The 20732-nt window shown below is 41.1% G+C and overlaps 1 protein-coding gene across 2 annotated transcripts in view; it reads left to right on the top strand.

The window, feature by feature from the left end:
* dnah1 (dynein, axonemal, heavy chain 1) overlaps positions 1 to 20732 on the top strand; it is a 422195-nt gene that overhangs the window by 373213 nt on the left and 28250 nt on the right. For both annotated transcript variants that reach the window (XM_043708503.2, XM_087994517.1), the window contains 2 exons: positions 7940 to 8110; positions 15062 to 15192. In XM_043708503.2, the coding sequence (XP_043564438.2) occupies positions 7940 to 8110; positions 15062 to 15192 (302 nt within the window). The remainder of the gene's footprint in view (positions 1 to 7939; positions 8111 to 15061; positions 15193 to 20732) is intronic.

A 20732-nucleotide genomic window follows, 5' to 3' on the forward strand; every position in this document is an offset into this window, starting at 1 on the left:
CTCCACCCTCTCCTCCGATCTATCACCATCACCTCCACCTACATCTATCTATCTATCTCTCACCTTCCCAGCTACCTTCCCCCCTACCCCCACCCTCCTATTTATCTCTCAGTCACCCCCCCCCTCCCCCCCCACCTCCTCTACATTCCTGATGAAGGGCTTATGCCTGAAACATCCATTCTCCTCCTTCTTGGATGTTGCCTGACCGGCTGTGCTTTTCCAGTGCCACTTTTTGATTCTTATCTGTTTGACCTACAGATGTACTGTAATGTCATAGAGTTGTAGATTCATACAGCATAGAAACAGGTTTTTCTGCTCACCATGTCTATGTTGACCAACAAACATAAAACTACAGTAATTCCATTTACCTGCACTTGGTTCATAGCCTGCTATGCCCTGGCATTTTAAGTGGTTGTCGAGATGCATTTTAAACATTGTGAGAGTACCTGACTCTACTGACTTTTCAGGCAGCACATTCCATACTTCTCCCACCTTCTGGGTGAAAAAAATCTTTTCCTCAGATTCCCTCTAATGTACTTATTCCCCATCTTAAACTTATGCCCTCTGGTCTTCGATATTTCTGCCATGGGGAAATGATTCTCACGATCTACCCTGTGTCTACCTCTCATTGTTTCAGATCCCCATTCAGCCTCCTCTGCTCCAAGGTAAACAAACCCAGCCTAACCGATCTCTCCTCTTAACTTGAGGCTTTACATCCCAGGCCACATCCTGGTGAATCTCCTCTCCACCCTCTCTAGTACAATCACGTCCTTCCGATACACTGGCCTCCAGAGCTGCACACAGTATTCCATCTGTGGCCTAAGCAATGATTTATGAAGTTGTAACAAGACTTCCCTGGTCCTATAGTCTATGCCCTGGCCAATGAAGGCAAGCATCCTGTATGCCTTCTTCACTATTCAGTCTTGCTGTGCTGACACCTTCAGGAATCTGTGTGGCTGACTCTTAAATGCAGATCTAGTTAAACTGGAAGACCTTTGTCAATTGAGGAATTGAGCCAAGTTAACAGTCTTTATGTTTACCTCCTTTTGGTGGAGAGTTGATATACATTATAAGGTAAATCTCTATAAGTGCTTTCACAGATAAAAGAGTGAGAGATTAATTGAATTTAATTAATTTTACTGTCCTGTTCTCCAGTCTGTAACAGGGTTTGGTTTATTTACTTTCTTTCTTTTATTTTCCTCTTTTTCTGTTTGTGAAGTGCAATTTAAAATTACCAATAGCAAATTCTTTAGGGTTAAAACAAGGGAGGGTTTATCATTGCATTCAGAGTCCAGGCAAATGGTTCTTGATAGACAGTCACAAACATGTACATCAAAGAAAAGAGAAAGGAAAGAAGCTAGTTGCAAATTTCAAATTACTTAAAAGTCTTTCCAGAAACCAGACACGCAAGATATTGAGATCAAAGCCAGCCATTTAGCTGCAATCTAATGTCATGTGTTCTCTTCTTAAGTTACAAATATACATATGAACAAAAGTCAAAGCTCTGTAATTAACAGCGATTCAAACAAATGAGTAGTTTGTCATATGACTGAGACTATGGGAGGGTCTCCTTCCCCTTCCCTCCCTCCCAGGGCTCTCTTGTGGCACAATGGTAGTGTCCCTTCCCCTGGATCAAGAGACCTGGGTTGCAGTCCCACCTGCTCCAGGGATGTGCAATAATATCTCTGAATAGGTTAGTTAGGAAAAAAAAAGTTAAATTATAAAAAAACTGCAGACCCAAGTCTGCTGTTATTTTATTGTCACGTTTATGCCTGGGTGTCCTTGGAGAAAGAACATGCAATGCCCATCAATGTTCTCGATGCCTTTAGGGAGAGGTGGGCACCATGGAGCTTTACTTACCCCTCCAACTCAATTGTGTTAGGTGACTCTGTAGTCAAAGGCACAGACAGACATTTCTGCAGCCAGCAGCAAAAAAATCAGAATGGTGTGTTGTCTCCCTGGTGTCAGGATCAAGGAAATCCCAGAGAGGGTGCAGGCTGTTCTCAAAGGGGAGAGGAACCAACAGGAGGTCATTGTACACATTAGAACCAACGACAAAGGTGGGAAAATGAGATTCTGAAGGGAGAATATAAAAAGTTAGGCAGGAATTTGAAAAGGAGGTCCTTGATGGTAGTAACATCTGGATTACTCCCTGTGCTACGAGCTAGTGAGGTAGGAATAGGAGGATAGAGCAAATTAATGTGTAGCTGAGGAGCTGATGCATGGGAGAAGCGTTCACATTTTTGGAATCTCTTCTGGGGTAGAAGGACATGTACAAGAAGTTTGCATTGCACCTGAATTGGAAGGGGACTAACATACTGGCAGGGAGATTTGCTAGAGCAGCTCAGAAGGATTTAAACTAGTAAGTTGGGGGTGTGGGACCCAGGGAGATAGTGAGGAAAGAGATCAATCTGAGACTGGTATAGTTGAGAAAAGAAGCGAATTAAACAGTCAGGGTAGGCAGGGATAAAGTAGAGAACAAGGTAGGACCAATCAATTAAACTGCATTTACTTCAATGCAAGAGCCTAACAGGGAAGGCAGATGAACTCAGGGCATGGTTAGGAACATGGGACTGGGATATCATAGCAATTACAGAAACGTGGCTCAGGGATGGACAGGACTGGCAGTTTAATGTTCCAGGATACAAATGCTACAGGAAGGATAGAAAGGAAGGCAAGAGAGGAGGGGGAGCGGCGTTTTTTGATAAGGGATAGCATTACAGCTGTATTTAAAAGAGAATATTCCTGGAAATACATCCAGGGAAGCTATTTGGTGAAACTGAGAAATGAGAAAGGGATGATCACCTTATTGGGATTGTATTATAGACCCCCAATTGTCAGCAGAAAATTGAGAAACAAATTTGTAAAGAGATTTCAGATACCTGTAAGAATAATAGGATGGCTATGGTCGGGAATTTTAATTTTCCAAATATAGACTGGGATTGCCAAAGAGTTAAGATTTCAGATGGACAGGAGTTTGTTAAGTGTGTCCAAGAAAAATTTCTGATTCAGTATGTGGATGTACCTCCTAGAGAAGGTGCAAAACATGACCTACTCTTGGGAAATAAGACAGGACAGGAGACTGAAGTGTCAGTGGGGGAACACTTTTGGACCAGCAACCATAATTCTATTAGTTTTAAAATACTGATGGAAAAGGATAGACCAGATCTAAAAGTTGAAGCTCTAAATTGGAGGAAGGCTAATTTTGACTGTATTAGGCAAGAACTTTCAAAAATTGATTAGAGGCTGTTGTTTGCAGGTAAAGGGATAGCTGGAAAATGGGAAGCCTTCAAAAATGAGATAAGAGTCCAGCGAAAGTATATTTCTTTTGGGGTGAAAGGAAAGGCTGGTGGGTGTAGGGAATGCTGGATGACTAAAGAAATTGAGGGTTTGGTTAAAATAAAAAGGAAGTATATGTCAGGTATAGACAGGAGAAAACAAGTGAATCCTTAGAGTATAAAGACAGTAGTAGTATACTGAAGAGGGAAATCAGGAGGTCAAAAAGGAGACATGAGATAGCTTTGGCAAATAAGGTTAAGGAGAATCCAAAGGATTTTTACAAATACAAATGGGATAACAGGGTAACTAGTGAGAGAATAGTGCCTCTCAAAGATCAGCAAGGCAGCCTTATTGTGGAGCTGCAGGAGATAGGGGAGATACTAAACGAGTATTTTGCATCAGTTTTTACTGTGGGGAAGGACATGGAAGATATAGAATGTAGGGAAATAGATGATGACATCTTGAAAAATGTCCATATTACAGAGGTGGTGGTGCTCATAAAGGTGCATAAATCCCCAGGGCCTGATCAGGTGTACCCTCGGGAAGTGATTGCTGGGCGACTTGTTAAGATATTTGTATCACCGATAGTCACTGAGGTGCCGGAAGACTGGAGGTTGGCTAATATGGTGCTGCTATTTAGGAAAGGTAGTAAGGACAAGCCAGGGAACTATAGACCAGTGAGCTTGAAATCATTGGTGGGCAAGTTGTTGGAGGGAATCCTGAGGGACAGGTTCTACAAGTATTTGGAAAGGCAAGGACTGATTAGGGATAGTCAGCATGGCTTTGTACGTGTGAAATCATGTCTCACGAACATGGATTGAGTTTTTGAAGTAACAAAGAGGATTGATGAGGGCAGAGCGGTAGATGTGATCGATATGGACTTCAGTAAGGTGTTCGACAAGATTCCCCATGGGAGACTGATTAGCAAGGTTAGATCTCATGGAATACAAAGAGAATTAGCCATTTGGATACAGAACTGGCTCAAAGGTAGAACACAGAGGATGGTGATGTAGGATTGCTTTTCAGACTGGAGGCCTGTGACCAGTGGAGTGCCACATGGATTGGGTGCTGAGTCCACTACTTTTCTTCATTTATATTAACGATTTGGATGTGAACATAGTTGCATAGTTAGTAAGTTTTCAGGTGACACCAAAATTGGAGGTGCAGTGGATAGCAAAGAAGGTTACCTCAGAGTACAATGGAATCTTGATCAGATGGGCAAATGGGCTGAGAAATGACAGATGGAGTTTAATTTAGATAAATGCGAAGTGCTGCATTTTGGAAAAGCAAATCTTAGCAGGACTTATACACTTAATGGTAAGGTCCTAGGGAGTGTTGCTGAACAAAGACACTTTGGAGTGCAGGTTTGTAGCTCCTTGAAAGTAGAGTCACAGGTAGATAGGATAGTGAAGGTATTTGGTATGCTTTCCTTTATTGGTCAAAGTATTGAGTATAAGAGGTCGGAGGTCATGTTGCGGCTGTACAGACGTCGGTTAGGCCACTTTTGGAATATTGCATGCAATTCTCATTTCCTTCGTATCGGAAGGGTATTGTGAAACTTGGAAGGATTCAGAAAAGATTTACAAGGATGTTGCCAGGGTTGGAGGATTTGACCTATAGGGAGAACTGAATAGGCGGGGGCTGTTTTCCCTGGAATGTTGGAAGGTGAGGGGTGACCTTTTAGAGGTTTATAAAATTATGAGGGGCATGGATAAGGTAAATAGACAAGGCCTTTTCCCTGGGATGGTGGAGTCCAGAACTAGGTTTAGGGTGAGAGGGGAAAGATATAAAAGGGACCAAAGGGGCAACTTTTTCGCACTGAGGTTGGTGCATGTATGAAATGAGCTGCCAGAGGAAGTGGTGGAGGCTAGTACAATTGCAACATTTAAAACGTACATGGATGGGTATATGAATAGGAAGAGTTTAGAGGGATATGGGCCAAGTGCTGGCAAACGGGACTAGATTATGTTGGATATCTGGTCGGCATGGACAAGTTGGACCGAAGGGTCTGTTTCCGTGCTGTACATCTCTATGACTCTATTTGATTTAGCCTCTTCCCTTTCTCCCCACCTCCCCATTACTATTTTGATTGTTTTTATTCTCCTTAATAGGCTTTGCATGTAAATATTAAATTGGCTACACAGGTGTTTTTACTGGTGGTGGTTAGTCGTTTAACAATAAACTCTAAAAAAAAGTTATGGTGATTTTGGACGATCACTGAGTTGTGCACAATAGCACTTCAAAGCATTTTTTTTAAAAAACCAGACCCAGTCTGCCTCTCCTCCATGGTAATGTTCTTGCCCAAGGTGTCCTTGGAAAGGAAGCATGTGGTATCCATCAATGACTGTCAGTGCTTTGAGAGACAAATGAACATCACAGGGGATTTTGTCCTTTATTCCCCATCCAACACCATTTGATTTAACCTCTTCTCTTTCTCTCGCTAATCCCCTTAACTTTTGATGGTTTGCTTTCATTGTAAACACTGAATTGGCAACAAGGGTCATAATTAAAAGAGGAAAAATAAAAAAAAAGTCACAGTACTTTTGTTGTTGAGAAAGTCATTCAGTTTTGTGTAACAGCACTTCTGGTTATTAAAATAAATAATAAATAAAACAAACGCAAGTCTGACCCTCTTCTGCAGTTATGTTTGTACCATGTTTGCAGACGATATAGAGATAGGTAGAGAGACAGGTAGTATTGAGGTGGGGAGGCTGCAGAAGGATTTGGACAGGTTAGAAGAGTGGGCAAAGATGGAGTACAACATGGGAAAGTGTGAGGTCATGCACTTTGTTAAGAAGAATAGAAGCATGGACTATTTCTAAATGAGGAGAAAATTCAGAAGTCAGAAGTGCAAAGAGACTTGGGAGTTCTAGTACAAAATTCTCTCAAAGTAAACTTGCAAGTTGAGTAAGTAGTTAGGAAAGCAAATGGCATTTATCTTGAGAGGATTTGAATATAGAGGCAGGATGTACTCCTGAGGCTCTAGAAGGCTCTGGTCAGAACACATTTGGAGTATTGTGCACAGTTTTGTGCCCCATATCTCAGGAAGGATGTACTGGCCCTGGAGCATGTTCAGAGGAGGTACACGAGAATGGTCCCAGGAATGTAAAGCTTAACATATGGGGAACATTTGAAGAATCTGGGTCTGTATTCGATGGAGTTTAGAAGGAAGAGGAGGGATCTAATTGAAACATATAGAATACTGAATGGCCTCTACAGAGTAGATGTTGAGAAGATATTTCAATTTCTAGGCGAGACTAGGACCCGAGGGCACAGACATAGATTAAAGGGAAGGCCTTTCAGAATGGAGATAATAAGCGACTTCTTCAGCCAGAAGCAGTCACTGCTACAGAAGGTTGTGGAGGCCAGGTCATTGAGTATATTTAAGATGAAGGTTCTTGATTGTCAAGATGATCAAGGGTTACAGGGAGAAAGCAGGAGAATGGGGTTGAGAAATTTATTATCCATGACTGAATGGCAGAGCAGACTCGATAAGCTGAATGGCCTGATTTCTGCTCCTATATCTTATGGTCTAAAGGTCTGTAATATACATCCCTGAATAGGTTGATTAGAAAAAAAAAGTAAAGCCAACAGGCTCTTGTGGTACAGTGGTATTATCCATACCTCTGGCTAATAGTAAAAAAAATTTTTAAAAAGTCATGGTGATCTGGTGGTGGGAAAGACCAGCAATGCTATCACATGATCCTGCAGCGGGTGGAACTGAACCATTCCCTATTATCTTGGCCAGGACGCCTAGGTTCAAGTCCCACTTGCTCCAGGGGTGTGCCATAACATCTCTGATCAAATTGATTCGAAATTATAAAACAGGCTCTGTGTATTAAAAAAAAGAAGCAAATCCTGATGTTCTTGTGGCACAGTGTAGTGTCCCTACCTCTGGACCAGAAGACATAGGTTCAAAACCCACCTGCTCCAGAGGTGTGTTATATAGCTCCTCTGAACAGCATGATTTTAAAAAGTCAAGCAGACCCTGCAGGGCGGAGTTGGTGTAACAGTAACATCTCTAGAATAGTAATCCAGAAACCCAGACTAATACATTGTGAGTTCCAAAGGCATGTAATAATGATTTTGAACATGTTGATTTTAAAAATATTACATAAAGCAGACCCAGGATGCCTTTGGAGAGAGGTGGGCACCATAGGGGATATAATTCCTTACTTCCTCTCCAACTCCACATCACCCCACATAGTCTAGTCTACTTGTCTTTTGTGTTGGCTTGACTAAAATATCTGTGCAATGTAAGGAGTGCTGCATTCCAGAAGGATGGTATGTAGTTTTTGTTCTGACCAGACGTGACCAGAGGACTTTTTATAAATGTGGTCAACTGGCATTCTGTGATCAGTGTCATCTATGTTATCAGTTCAGCAAAGGGTCCAGTTTTAAGAAGGTTTTAAGCAAGAGATTATTGGTTTAAACAAAACAATTTTGGGTCTCTCTCTTCTTGCCCTCTCGGCATTACACAAACCAACAAAAGGATTTTCTATTAATTGTGATATTTTAGTTTGTAAAACATTAGCCTTTGATACCAGAAGTGGTGCTTTAAGTAGAAATATGTATTTATACAGACTTACACTGCATGTACAAAAATCATGAATGTGCACTTGATGCTTCTAAACCTGTATCTTTTTCAATTCTCCAACAGGGCTACCTGGATTACATTAAGACTCTTCCACTTAATGACACCCCAGAAATATTTGGATTACATGATAATGCGAATATCACATTTGCCCAAAATGAAACTTCTGTGTTGTTAAACTGCCTCATCTTGCTTCAGCCAAAAACATCAGGTGGCGGTGGCAAAGGAGTTGAAGAGGCATGTTTCATTTAAATGTTTTTATGTATCACAGTGAGTCAGACCTAGAATCTTCCTATATATCTGGTTAAATTGTACTATGGAAAGGAATATTTTTACTATTTCACCCTGTGCTGGCATCAAGCATTCCTGGGCCAAGTGCAGAAGAGAGTAGGAATAAGATCCTTCCTGTAGCTTTCCTAGTACTGCATGTTCACCCCCATCTTTAATCCAAGTGTTGCTCTTAACAATATTGAGTGTTCCATTTTCTAAAATCTGTCTTCATTGTGTCATGAATAAGTCTGCTAGTTTAGTACTGAAGTGTGCAAAATGCTATGTTGTGTCTGAATTTAGATTAGCCTAAGCTTAGTACCTTTCAAAAAAAGCAAATTTCTTTCTCAAAGTGCAGAAATGTAGATTTATATTTGGATATGGAAAAAATGCTACTTTCACTCAAAAGATTGATCAAATGCAGAGCAACATTTTAAAATAATATAAATTATGTGAATGAAGGTTGCAAACTTTTATCATGATACTGATGAGTACTTCCAGAAGGCCTTTGACAAGGTACCATACAGGAGGCTACTGGGTAAGATAAAGGTCCATGAGGTTAGAGGCAGGACACTAGCATGAATGGAAGATTTGCTGTCTGGCAGAAAGCAGAGAGTGGGGATAAAATGATCCTTCTCAGGGTGACAGCCAGTGACAAGTGGTGTACCGCAAGGGTCATTGTTGGGACCACAACTTTTCACTTTATACATTAATGATATAGATGTAGGAACTGAGGGTATTTAGGCTAAGTTTGCAGATGATACAAAGATTGGTGGAGGGACAGGTAGCATTGAGGAGGCGGGGAGGCTGCAGGAAGATTTAGACAGGTAAGGAGAGTTGGCAAAGAAACGCCACAATGTGGGAAAGTGTGAGGTCATGCTCTTTGGTAGGAAGAATAGACTATTTTCTGAATGGGGAAAAAATTCAGAAGTCTGAAGTGCAAAGGGATTTGGAGTCCCAATACAGGATTCTGTTAAGGTAAACTTGCAGGTTGAGTCTGTAGTTAGGAAAGTAAATACAATATTGGTAGTTATTTCTAGAGGACTTGAATGTAAATATAATTCAGAATACTGAAAGGCCTGGACAGAGTGGATGTTGGAAAGATGTTTCCATTAGCAGGATAGACTAGAACCTGAGGAGACAGCCTTAGAATAAAGGAGAGACCCTTTAGAATGAATGAGTAGAAACTTCTTCAGCCACAGTGGTGAATCTATGGAATTCATTACCACAGAAGGCTGTGGACAGGATTCCAGCATTTGCATTTTTTTTTACCTCAAACAGAATGCAGTAGAGGCCAGGTCATTAAGTATATTTAAGACAGAGATAGATATGTTCTTGAATTTCAAGGGGAGAAAGCAGGAGAATGGGGTTATTGAATTATTGAATGGTGAAGCAGACTCAATGGGCTGAATGGCCTAATTTCTGCTCCTGTGTGTTATGGTCTTAAAAATAAGTAATGAAGAGGATATTTGGAGGTGAATGAATAAGCAAAGATCTGGCAAACATAATAGAATGTAGGAAAATGTGAAATTGTCCATTTTGGCAAGAAGTTGATGATCACCTGAATAATGTGAGATTGCAGAGCTCTGAGATGCAGAGCGATCTGGGTGTTCTAATGCGTGAAGCATAAGGGTTAGTATGCCAAGTACAGCAAGTAATCAGGATTGTGAATAGAATGTTATTATTGATTATGAGGAAAAGTATAAAAATAGGGAGTTTATTCTTCAGGTGTACAGGACATTGGTGAGACCAAATCTGTTTACAGTACTGGTTTCTTTAGTTAAGGAAGAATGCAAAGAAATTGGAAGCAGATCAGAGCAGATTATTGGACTAATACCTGTAATGGTTGGTTGCTTTCTGAATAAACTTTGAACAATCTGGATTTGTATCCACTGAAGATTAGAAGAGTAAGAGGTGACTTAATCGAAATTAGCAAGATCTGTGGGGTACGGACAAGTTGTACATGGAAAGGATGTATTCCCTTGTGGGAGCTAGGAGTTACTGTTTAAAAATAAGGGGTTGCTGATTTAAGACAGAACAAGGAATTCCCTCCTTAAGGGCATTGTGGGTGTACCTACAGCACATGAACTACAGCAGTTCAAGACGACACCTCACCACCACCTTCTCAAGGGCAACCAGGGACAGGCAATAAATGCTGCCCAAGCCAGCAATGCTCACATCCCACAAGTAAATAAAAAATTGGAGAAATGTTTTCTCACAGATGGTCTTGGATGTTTAACACTTTCTTTCTCAAAAGGCAATGGAAACAGAGTACTTGAATATTTTTAAGGCAGCGGTCGATAAATTCTGGATAAGCAATGCAGTAAAAGGTGATTGAAATCTGGAATTATCAGACCAGTCATGATCTTATTGAGTGTTAGAGCAAGTAGGGGGAAGTATTGGCCTTGGAGTATTATGACTTGGTTATTAATCAAGAAACCCAGCTAATGTTCTGAGAGCCAGGGTTTGAATCCCATGGCAGCAGGTGTTGAATTTGGATGCAAAATCAAATCTGGAATTATGAGTCTAATGACAACAATTAATTCATTGCTGATTGTCAGGAAGTAAATCTGCCATCCTGGTCTGGCCTGGCCTACATGTAACTCCAGACCCACAGCAACATGGTTGACTCTCAGCTGTCTTCTGAAATGATCTAGCAAGGCACTAGTGTATCAACAACTACAAAGCCTCAACAGAGAAATTAAACCAGACTAGATTGATAAATTAAACTGCATTCACTTCAATGCAAGAGGCCTAACAGGAAAGGCAGATGAACTCAGGGCATGGCTAGTAACATGGGACTGGGATATCATAGCAGTTACAGAAACGTGGCTCAGGGATGGACAGGACTGGCAGCTTAATGTTCCAGGATACATATGCTACAGGAAGGACAGAAAGGGGGACATGAGAGGAGGGGGAGTGGCCCCTTTGATAAGGGATAGCATTACAGCTGTACTTAGGGAAGATATTCCTGGGAATACATCCAGAGAGGTCATTTGCGTAGAACTGAGAAATAAGAAAGGGATGATCACCTTATTGGGATTGTATTATAGACCCTCAAATAGTCAGCGGGAAATTGAGAAACAAATTTGTAGGGAAATTTCAGTTATCTTTAAGTATAATAGGGTGGTTATGGTAGAGGATTTTAACTTTCCAAAGATAGACAGGAACTGTTAAGGGTTAAGGGTTCAGATGGAGAGGAATTTGTTAAGTGTGTACAAGAAAATTTTCTGATTGTGTATATGGATGTACCTACTAGAGAAGGTGCAAAACTTGACCTATTCCTGAGAAATAAGGCAGGACAGGTGACTGAGGTATCAGTGGGGGAGCACTTTGGGGCCAGCGACCATAATTCTATTAGTTTTAAAATAGTGATGGAAAAGGATAGACCAATCCAAAAGTTGAAATTCTAAATTGGAGGAAGGCTAATTTAGATGGTATTAGACAAGAACTTTCCAAAACTGGTTGGGGGTAAATGTTCGTAGATAAAGCATCAGCTGGAAAATGGGAAGCCTTCAGAAATGAGATAACCAGAGTACAGACACATATTTTCCTGTTTGGGTGAAAGGAAAGGCTGGTAGGTATAGGGAATGCTGGCTGACTAGAGAAATTGAGGTTAAGAAAAAGAAGGAAGCAGGTACAGAAAGCAGAGATCGAGTGAATCCTTAGAAGACTATAAAGGCAGGAGGAGTATACTTAAGAGAGAAATCAGGAGGGCAAAAAAGGGGCTGTTTTTCCTGGAGTGTCGGAGACTGAGGAGTGAGCTTACAGAGGTTTATAAAATCATGAAGGGCATGGATAGGATAAATAGACAAGGTCTTTTCCCTGGGGTGGGGGAGTTCAGAACTGGAGGGCATAGGTTTAGGGAAAAATATAAAAGGGACCTAAGGGGCAATGTTTTCACTGAGAGGGTGGTGCGTGTATGGAATGAACTGCCAGAGGAAGTGGTAGAGGTTGGTACAATTGTAACACCAATACTGGTACAATACCAACTGGATGGTATATGAATAGCAAGGGTTTAGAGGGATATGGGCCAAGTACTGGCAAATGGGACTAGATTAGGTTAGGATATCTGGTCGACATGGACAAGTTGGACCAAAGGGTCTATTTCGGTGCTGTACATCTCTATGACTCTATGATTGCCTGGCATCGACCTAGATACCAATAAGAACAAAGGGAAAAAACAGTCCTGTTGACCCTGCAAAGTCCTCCTTACTAACAACAAGGGCTAGTGCCAAAATTGACAGACTAGTCAAATAATGTTTGACATAATCCTACTCACAGAATCATACCTTACACACAATGTCCCAGACACCACCATCACCAACCTTAGGTATGTCATTTCACACCAGCACAAAATCAACCAGAAATGACAGCATTTGACTGCAGCAGTCAAGAAACAGTTGACCACCACCTTCTCAAGCGCAACTAAGGACAGGTACCCACGTCCTGCAAGCTTGAAAGGCCAAGCTGAGTTACTCTCCCACATAAGAGTCGGGGAGTCCAGAACTAGAGGGCATAGGTTTAGGGTGAGAGGGAAAAAATATAAAAGAAACCTAAGAGACAAATTTTTCACACAGAGGGTGGTACGTGTATGGAATGAGCTGCCAGAGGAAGTGGTGGAGTCTGGTACAATTACAATATTTAAAAGGCATTTGGATGGGTGTATGAATAGGAAGGGTTTGGAGGGATATGGGCCGGGTGCTGGCAGGTGGGACTAGATTGGGTTGGGATATCTGGTCAGCATGGATGGGTTGGACTGAAGAGTCTGTTTCCGTGCTGTACATCTCTATGACTCTATGACTCTACAAAGCAAGTCGGGCAGCATGTGAGAGAAAAGTCTTTCAGATTAATAACATTCATCAGAACTGAAGGGAAATAGAAGTGTAAAAGTTTTTCACCTAGTGGAAAGTGAGTGGGAGATCTACATTTGGGCAGAGGCCAGAGGAGATTAAAGAATGAAAAATTGTGTGAAGCAACAACCACAAAGGACATACCAAACAAACAAAGGTTCTGTCTAAATGAGGTGTGAATTGCCCTGTAAAAATTATCTAAATGAGACATGAAGAGATAAAGAAAGAAAAAAGATGAACCTCAAGCTAGTAGAACAAAGAAAAAATAAAAATAAATGTACAACAACATAGAGATATGGTTATGAGCTGAAATTAATGACTACAATGTTAAGTCCAGAAGGCTGCAGAGTACCAAATCAAAAGATAAGGTATTGTTCCTCAAATTTTTGTTGAGTTTCACTGGAACACCATAGCAGATTATAACCAGAAAGGTCAGCATGGGACCAAGGTGAATAATTAAAATATTAAGCAGAGAGAAGATCAGGTTCATGCTTGTGGGTAGAATTAAGGTGTGCTGCAACATGGTCACTCATTCTGCATTTGGTCTCTGTCTGTGGATGTTACCATTTGATGAATAGTGAATTACAATATGCTAAATTGAAAGAAGTACAAGTATATCACTGTTCGTGGTCTTGGATAATGAGAAGGAAGGAAGTGAAGGGCAGGTGCTACATCCTACACCTGCACTGAACTGTGCTAAAAAGGCTGAGGAGTGAACTATTGTTTACGATTTGAGGTTTGTAGCTCAGGTTGATGTTCAGGTTGTAAGTTTGCTTGCTGGGCTGGTAGGTCTGTTCTCAGACATTTTGTCACCATGCTAGGAAACATCAGTGAGCATCTTTGAAGTGCTGGTGTTCTGTCCCGTTTTCTATTTATGTGTCTTGGTTTGTTAAGATGGGTGATATCATTTCCGGTTCTTTTTCTCAGAGGTTGGTAAATGTGGTCTAAATCGATGTGTTTATTGATGGAGTTCTCGTTTGAATGCCAGACCTCTAGGAATTCCCATGCATGTCTCAGTTTAGCCTGTCCTAGGATGGGAATTCTTACAGGCCTGGCATTCAAACCGGAACTTCATCAATAAACACATCAATGTGGACCCCATTTACTAACTTCTGAGGAAAAAGAATCGGAAATTATATCACCCATCTTAACAGACCAAGTGGGAGGGAACACCAGCACTTTACCTAAGGCTCACTGATGATATTACCTAGCATGGTGATGAAACATCTGAGAACAAACCTACCAGCTCAGCGAACATACTTATAAGTGAACTATTGTGTCACAGAAACATACCTTTGAATGCTGAAATGGAAAGCAAAAGATGTGTTTGTTGGTCATATCACACTGGAGCTATGGAGAATCTATTGAGTACGGAGACTAATGGGTGGAAGGCGAAGAAAAGACAACTCTATTAGATCTGATGGAGAGGGCAAGGAGTGAGAGCAGAGTTGCATGAGACAGATTGAACATTTTGGAAGGGTGAAAATTGTCAGATGAGGTACAAGCAGAAAACATGTCAGAAACTCTGCTATGGAATTCTATTCCTGTACCCATAACACCACTTGGAGAAACACTGCTTATTTGGAGGAAATGAGCAGACTTGAAAGAGAATGATCAGACCGTGAATAAGCTCAGCTAGGTGGAGGAGGTTGGTACTGGATGAGAACTGTTTGAGCTATTGTTGGAGGAAACTTCAGAAATTCTAAAGTTGTAGAATAGAAGTACAAAGGGATTAGACATGCATAATGAATTTAGGAAGTGATTAGGACCAGGGAACTGGAAACTATTGCAGCGACCCAGGGCATTGGAAACCATAAATGTCTGTCTGAAGTGTCTGTATATGGAGAGAAATAAGCTCATTGGAGCAGGAACAGGCTGGAGATTAATCTTTTATCCCTGGGAGCATAGGCAATCCTGGAGGAGTGTCAATTCTGCCATCAACCATGATAGGTGGTTGGTTAGGACTACCCCATGGTTTATCTGGATATGCTCAGAAATGAGGAAAATGGTATAGCATTAAAATCACACAGTCAATTTGATTTTAAAGTATCATTTGCTTTTTTTTTAGATGGTAGAGGAGATATGTGGAAGCATTTTGGCGAAAATTCCTCAACTGATCGACATTAACCTTGTGATGGAAAAGTTTCCAGTTATGTATGAAGAATCCATGAACACTGTCCTAATACAGGAAGTGATTAGGTATAGAACTATTCTGCCATCTGGTGGTTACAAACAGAGCAACACAGAAAGCTTGCACAAAGTGAATATTCTCCCCCCCACCTTTTAGGTAGTAGGTGCCTGGAACAATTTGCTTTTTTGTCTTCACTCACACTTTTTTCCCACTTTCAGAATAGTGGGGAAGTGCTAAAAGAATTAGCAGGATAATTACCAACCTGCTTGCCCAGACAGTTGGCATTGCATTCATTGATATGACACTGGCTCAATTAAATGATCAGACTGCAACTTACTGATGGAGCTTCTAGCCTGGATTGGGCATAACTTTCCATTAGTTGGAAGCATATCTAGCGCAAGGAGAAGATGATTTCAGTTCTTATTGACCAATCATCTCATTCTAGGACATCTTAAGAAGAAATCCTGATCCCAACTATTTCAGATCCACTAGCAATGAGTTTCCCACCATTATAAGATCAGAAATGCAGATGTTTGCTGATAATTGCATAATGTTCAGTATTGTTTACAACTCATGACATACTACAGCAAGACCTAGACCATATAAGACATAGAGATGTACAGCACGAAAACAGACCCTTTGGTCCAACTCATCCATACCAACAGATATCCCAACTTAATCCAGTCCCACTTGCCAGCACCCGGCCCATATACCTTCAAACCTTTCCTATTCATATACCCATCCAGATGCCTTTTAAATGTTGCAATTGTACTGGCGTCCACCACTTTCTCTGGCAGATCATTCCATACAAGTACCACCCTCTGTGTGCTACATTCCCTTGAGAATCCATTACTCCCTATATTTTCCAAAACAGCAAACTTGTTTGAAATGGGGATAGCCATAGAAGATTCCTGCACTACCTGCCTACTTATCTTACCTTTCCTGGAGTTAATCCATCTGTGACTTTTCTCCCTTCCTATAACTGCCATCCAACACACCCCCTTGCTCTTGTAAATTCCTCTAACTTGTAAATTGCCTCTAACTGTCGCTCCACCCAATCCATTCGATCTGATAGGATTCGCTACCAACGGCACGTATTGCAGATATAATCCTCGGTAACCTGTAAACTCTCCCTAAACTCCAACATCCAACAAGAAAAGCATATTACTCTACTAAGGGCCCTTTTTGCTTCTTCCAATCTACAGACCCAGAAAATAGTACAGTCTTATTCCTCTACAAAATACTGCTCCAGGTTAACTTAATATTTATGGCTTATATTTTTAAGTTTAATCAAGAGACATATTGCAAATAAAACATATAATCAAGAAAGAACCGACTCTACTCAGTATTGTAGATTTACAGCAAGACTATATTTAAAACTGTTCACTTATCTGTTTCTGTGCTGTGACCTCTCTCAAGCAGGTTCCTCCAAGATCAGTTGTGAATTTCACTGTTTGTTAATTTTCTTCGATGCACTCCAATGTCCACCAATACATGAATTCAACAGCAAAGGCAATAACAATGCAGGTTCACTGCTGTATTCCTGGCCTGATTAAGTAACATTCAAGCCAAGCAATGATCATTTCCAATAAGAATCTAACTGTTGTATTTGTTTTGACTGCCAACCACTGCCACCTTATAGTTGGAGTACTTTTCTGCCCCTAATTCAGTCTTAACAAGAAAAGGCTCTTGTCTTTGAGAAAATAGAGTTTATTATATAATAACAATCAGATACAAGTTACATTAGAAAGGTAAGATTGTTACTACGACATTTGGAAGACATGGCTTATAGATCTTCACTCAATGAGATCCAAAGCTAAGACTGCAATAACATCACAGATTGCTGGAGCTTGATACAGCCTCCAAAATTAAGCTTTTCAGAACCATTATCTAATTCAACATGAACCATCTACCCCTGACATCAACAACATTATCATTGCTGAATCCCCTACCATCAACAACCTAAGGATTTCCATTAACTAGAAACTTAACTGAACTAAATACTGCAGAAAGAATGGCTCAAAGGCTGGGAATTCTGTAAAGAGTAACTTGCCTCCTGATTCCCAAATGCCTGCCAAGCATTTACAAAAGCACTAGTTAGGTGGCTGATGGAATACTGTCCATTTACCTGAATGTGCGCAGCTCTGATAGCAATCAGGAACTTTGAAGTCATCCAAGATAAAGCTGTCTATTTAACTGGCACTCTATTCATCAGCTTAATCATTGTCCATAGATGATGGAGTGAATGTTTAATTGGCACCATAGCCAACAATTTAATTTTTCATCTCCTCCACCACTGAGGAACAATGGCAGCATTGCTTCCCATCCATAGAATGTACTTCAGCAACTCACTAAGCCTTTGACTATAGCTCCAAATCTCTACCTCCTAGAAGGACAGGGCAGCAGATGTACGGAAATAAGTTCTGTTCTGAAAGCATGCCTGCAAGTTCTCATCCAAGCAACACATCAACTTGACATAGAACAATATCACCATTCTATCTTTGTCACTGGACTTAAATCCTGGAGTTCCCTTCCTAACCATCCAAGGAGGAGGCTCACCACCACCCTTTTGAGGACACTTCAGGATGCGCAACAAATACAGTCATGAAATGATAGTCATACAGTATGGAAACAAACCTTCGGACCATGCCGACCTTGTCTCCAAACTAAACTAGTCCCACCTACCTTTGCTTTGCCTATATCCCTTCAACCTTTCCTATTCCTGATCTTATCCAAATTTAAAAAAAATATTGTAACTATACCTGCAACCACCATTTTCTCTGGCAGTTCATTCCACACACAAACCACTCTCTGTGTAAACAAAGCTGCCCCTTGTGTCCTTTTTAAATGTTTCTCCTGTCATCTTAAAAATATGCCCCCTAGTTTTGAACTCCCACACCCTAGGGACCCTCTTCATTCACTTTATCTATGCCCCTCATGATTTCATAAACCTCATTAACATGACCCCTCAATGCTCCAGTGGAAAAAGTCCTAGTTTTTCCAGTCAATTTTTATATCTCAAACCCTCCATTCCCAGCAACGTCAGGTGAATCTTTTCTGAACCCTCTCCAGTTTAAAAATATCCTTCCTTTAACAAGGCGACCAGTACTCCAAAAGAGGCCTCACCAGCATCCTGTACTTTGCCAGTGATACCCACAGCTCACAACACAATTAAACAAAAATAAAGAAATCGCTGTTTCACTATTGCAGTAGATAGAACAGGAATAGTGCGGGGTCATCTCAAAGAAAGAAAGAATACCACATAAGAAGCTCCCACTATCACCTTTGGGCCAGAAATTGAGAGTTCAGAACAGAGACTTGAATTTGAAAATCTAGACTGACAGTACCAAACAACTGTTACACTTTGGAAGTGTCATCTTTCAGGTGAGATGTTAATCCAAGATTCATCTGCTTTCTAAGGTGGAGTTAAAATATCTCATACCACGGTTTCGAAGAAGAGCAGGGATGTTACTCGTGGTGTCTTGCCTAATGTTTATTCTCATCATCACACAGAAACAGATTATTTGGCCATTAACACATTTCTGTTTGTGGGAGTTTCAATTGTACAAATTAACTTCTGCATTTTCTCCATTATGACCGTGACCACACTTCAAAAATACTTCATTGATTTCACAGCAGTTTGTAACATCCCAACAGTTGCAATAATAGATCTCACAAAATAACCTCTTATTTTTAAAATGCTGCCACAGCTATTGTTATGATTTGAAGACGCCGATGTTGGACTGGGATGTACAAAGTTAAAAATCACCAAGTTATAGAACATAGAAAAGTACAGCACAGAACAGGTCCTTTGGCCCACGATGTTGTGCCGAGGTTTAATCTTAATGTAAAATATAATAACTTAACCTACGCACCCCTCAACTCACTGTTATCCATGTGCATGTCCAGCAGTCGCTTAAATGTCCCTAATGACTCTGCTTCCACCACCACAGCTGGCAACGCATTCCACGAATTCACAACTCTCTGCATAAAGACGTCTCCTTTATACCTTCCTCCTAATATCTTCAAACTATGACTCCTCGTACCAGTCAATCCTGCCCTAGGGAAAAGTCTCTGGCTATTGACTCTATCTATTCTCTCATTATCTTGTATACCTCGATCAGGTTTCCTCTCTTCCTCCTTCTCTCCAGAAAGAAAAGTCCAAGCGAATTCAACCTTTCTTCATAAGGCAAGCTCTCCAGTCCAGGCAGGATCCTGGTAAACCTCCTTTGCACCCTCTCCAAAGTCTCTGTATCTTTCCTATAGTAGGATGACCAGAACTGGACACAATATTCCAAGTGTGGCCTCACCAGGGATTTGTAGAGCAGTAGCAAAACCTCACGGCTCTTGAACTCGATAACTGTGAATCTTGGATTAACATCTCACCTGAAAGATGACACTTCCAAAGTGTAGCAGTTGTTTGGTACCTAAACATCATATGCTTTCTTAACAATCCTAACCACTCGGGTGGCAACTTTGAGGGAACTATGTACTTGCAGATCCCTCTGTTCCTTCACACTACCAAGAATCCTGTCTTTAATCCTATATTTAGCATTTGAGTTTGACCTTCCAAAATGCATCAGTTCACATTTATCCAGGTTGAACTCCATCTGCCATTTCTCAGCCCAGCTCTGCATCCTGTCTGTGTCACGCTGCAGCCTGCAGTAGCCCTCAATACTATCGACGACACCTCCAACCTTTGTGTCATCTGCAAATTTACTAACCCACCCCTCAACCTCCTCATCCAAGTCATTTATAAAAACTACAAAGAGCAGAGGCCCAAGAACAGAGCCCTGAGGGACCCCACTCAACACTGACCTTCAGGCAAAAACTTTCCATCTACATCCGCTCTCTGCCTTCTGTCAGCCAGCCAATTCTGAATCCAGATAGCCAAATCTCCCTGTATCCCAAACTTCCTGACATTATGAATGAACCTACCATAGGGAACCTTATCAAATGCCTTGCTGAAGTCCATATACACCACATCCACTGCTTGACCTTCGTAAGGCATGACTTGCCCCTCACAAAACCATGCTGACTACCTTTAATCACACTATGCTTTGCCAAATAGTCATAAATCCTATCCCTCAGAATTATTTCCAAAACTTTGCTGACCACAGACGTAAGACTGACTGGTCTGTAATTGCCAGGGATTTCCCTATTACCCTTCTTGTAAAGAGGAACAACATTCACCTCCTTCCAATCCTCCGGTACGACTCCCGTAGAGAGTGAGGAGGCAAAGATCCTCGCCAGTGGCTTAGCAACCTCCTTTCTCGCTTCCCAGAGCAGCCTAGGATAAATCTGGTCTGGACCTGGGGACTTATCAATCTTAATGTTTTCCAAAATTTCCAGCACATAACTTCATCAATCTTGATCTGGTCAAGACTGTATCCCAGCTCCTCAAAGTTTTCATTCACAACAAGGTCCCTTTCCATGGTGAAAACTGAAGCAAAAAGCTCATTTAGGGCTTCCCCTATCTGCTCAGACTCCCCGCACAAGTTCCCTCCGCTATCCCTATCCCTACCTTCTCCCTTATAGTCCAACAGGTTTATTTGGAAGCACTAGCTTTCGGAGCACTGCTCCCTCATCACGTGATTGTGGAGAATAA

Source organism: Chiloscyllium plagiosum, unplaced genomic scaffold (genome assembly GCF_037043375.1).
Source record: "Chiloscyllium plagiosum isolate Xiang-an unplaced genomic scaffold, Cpla_swu_hap1 HiC_scaffold_14, whole genome shotgun sequence".
NCBI classification, from domain to species: domain Eukaryota; kingdom Metazoa; phylum Chordata; class Chondrichthyes; order Orectolobiformes; family Hemiscylliidae; genus Chiloscyllium; species Chiloscyllium plagiosum.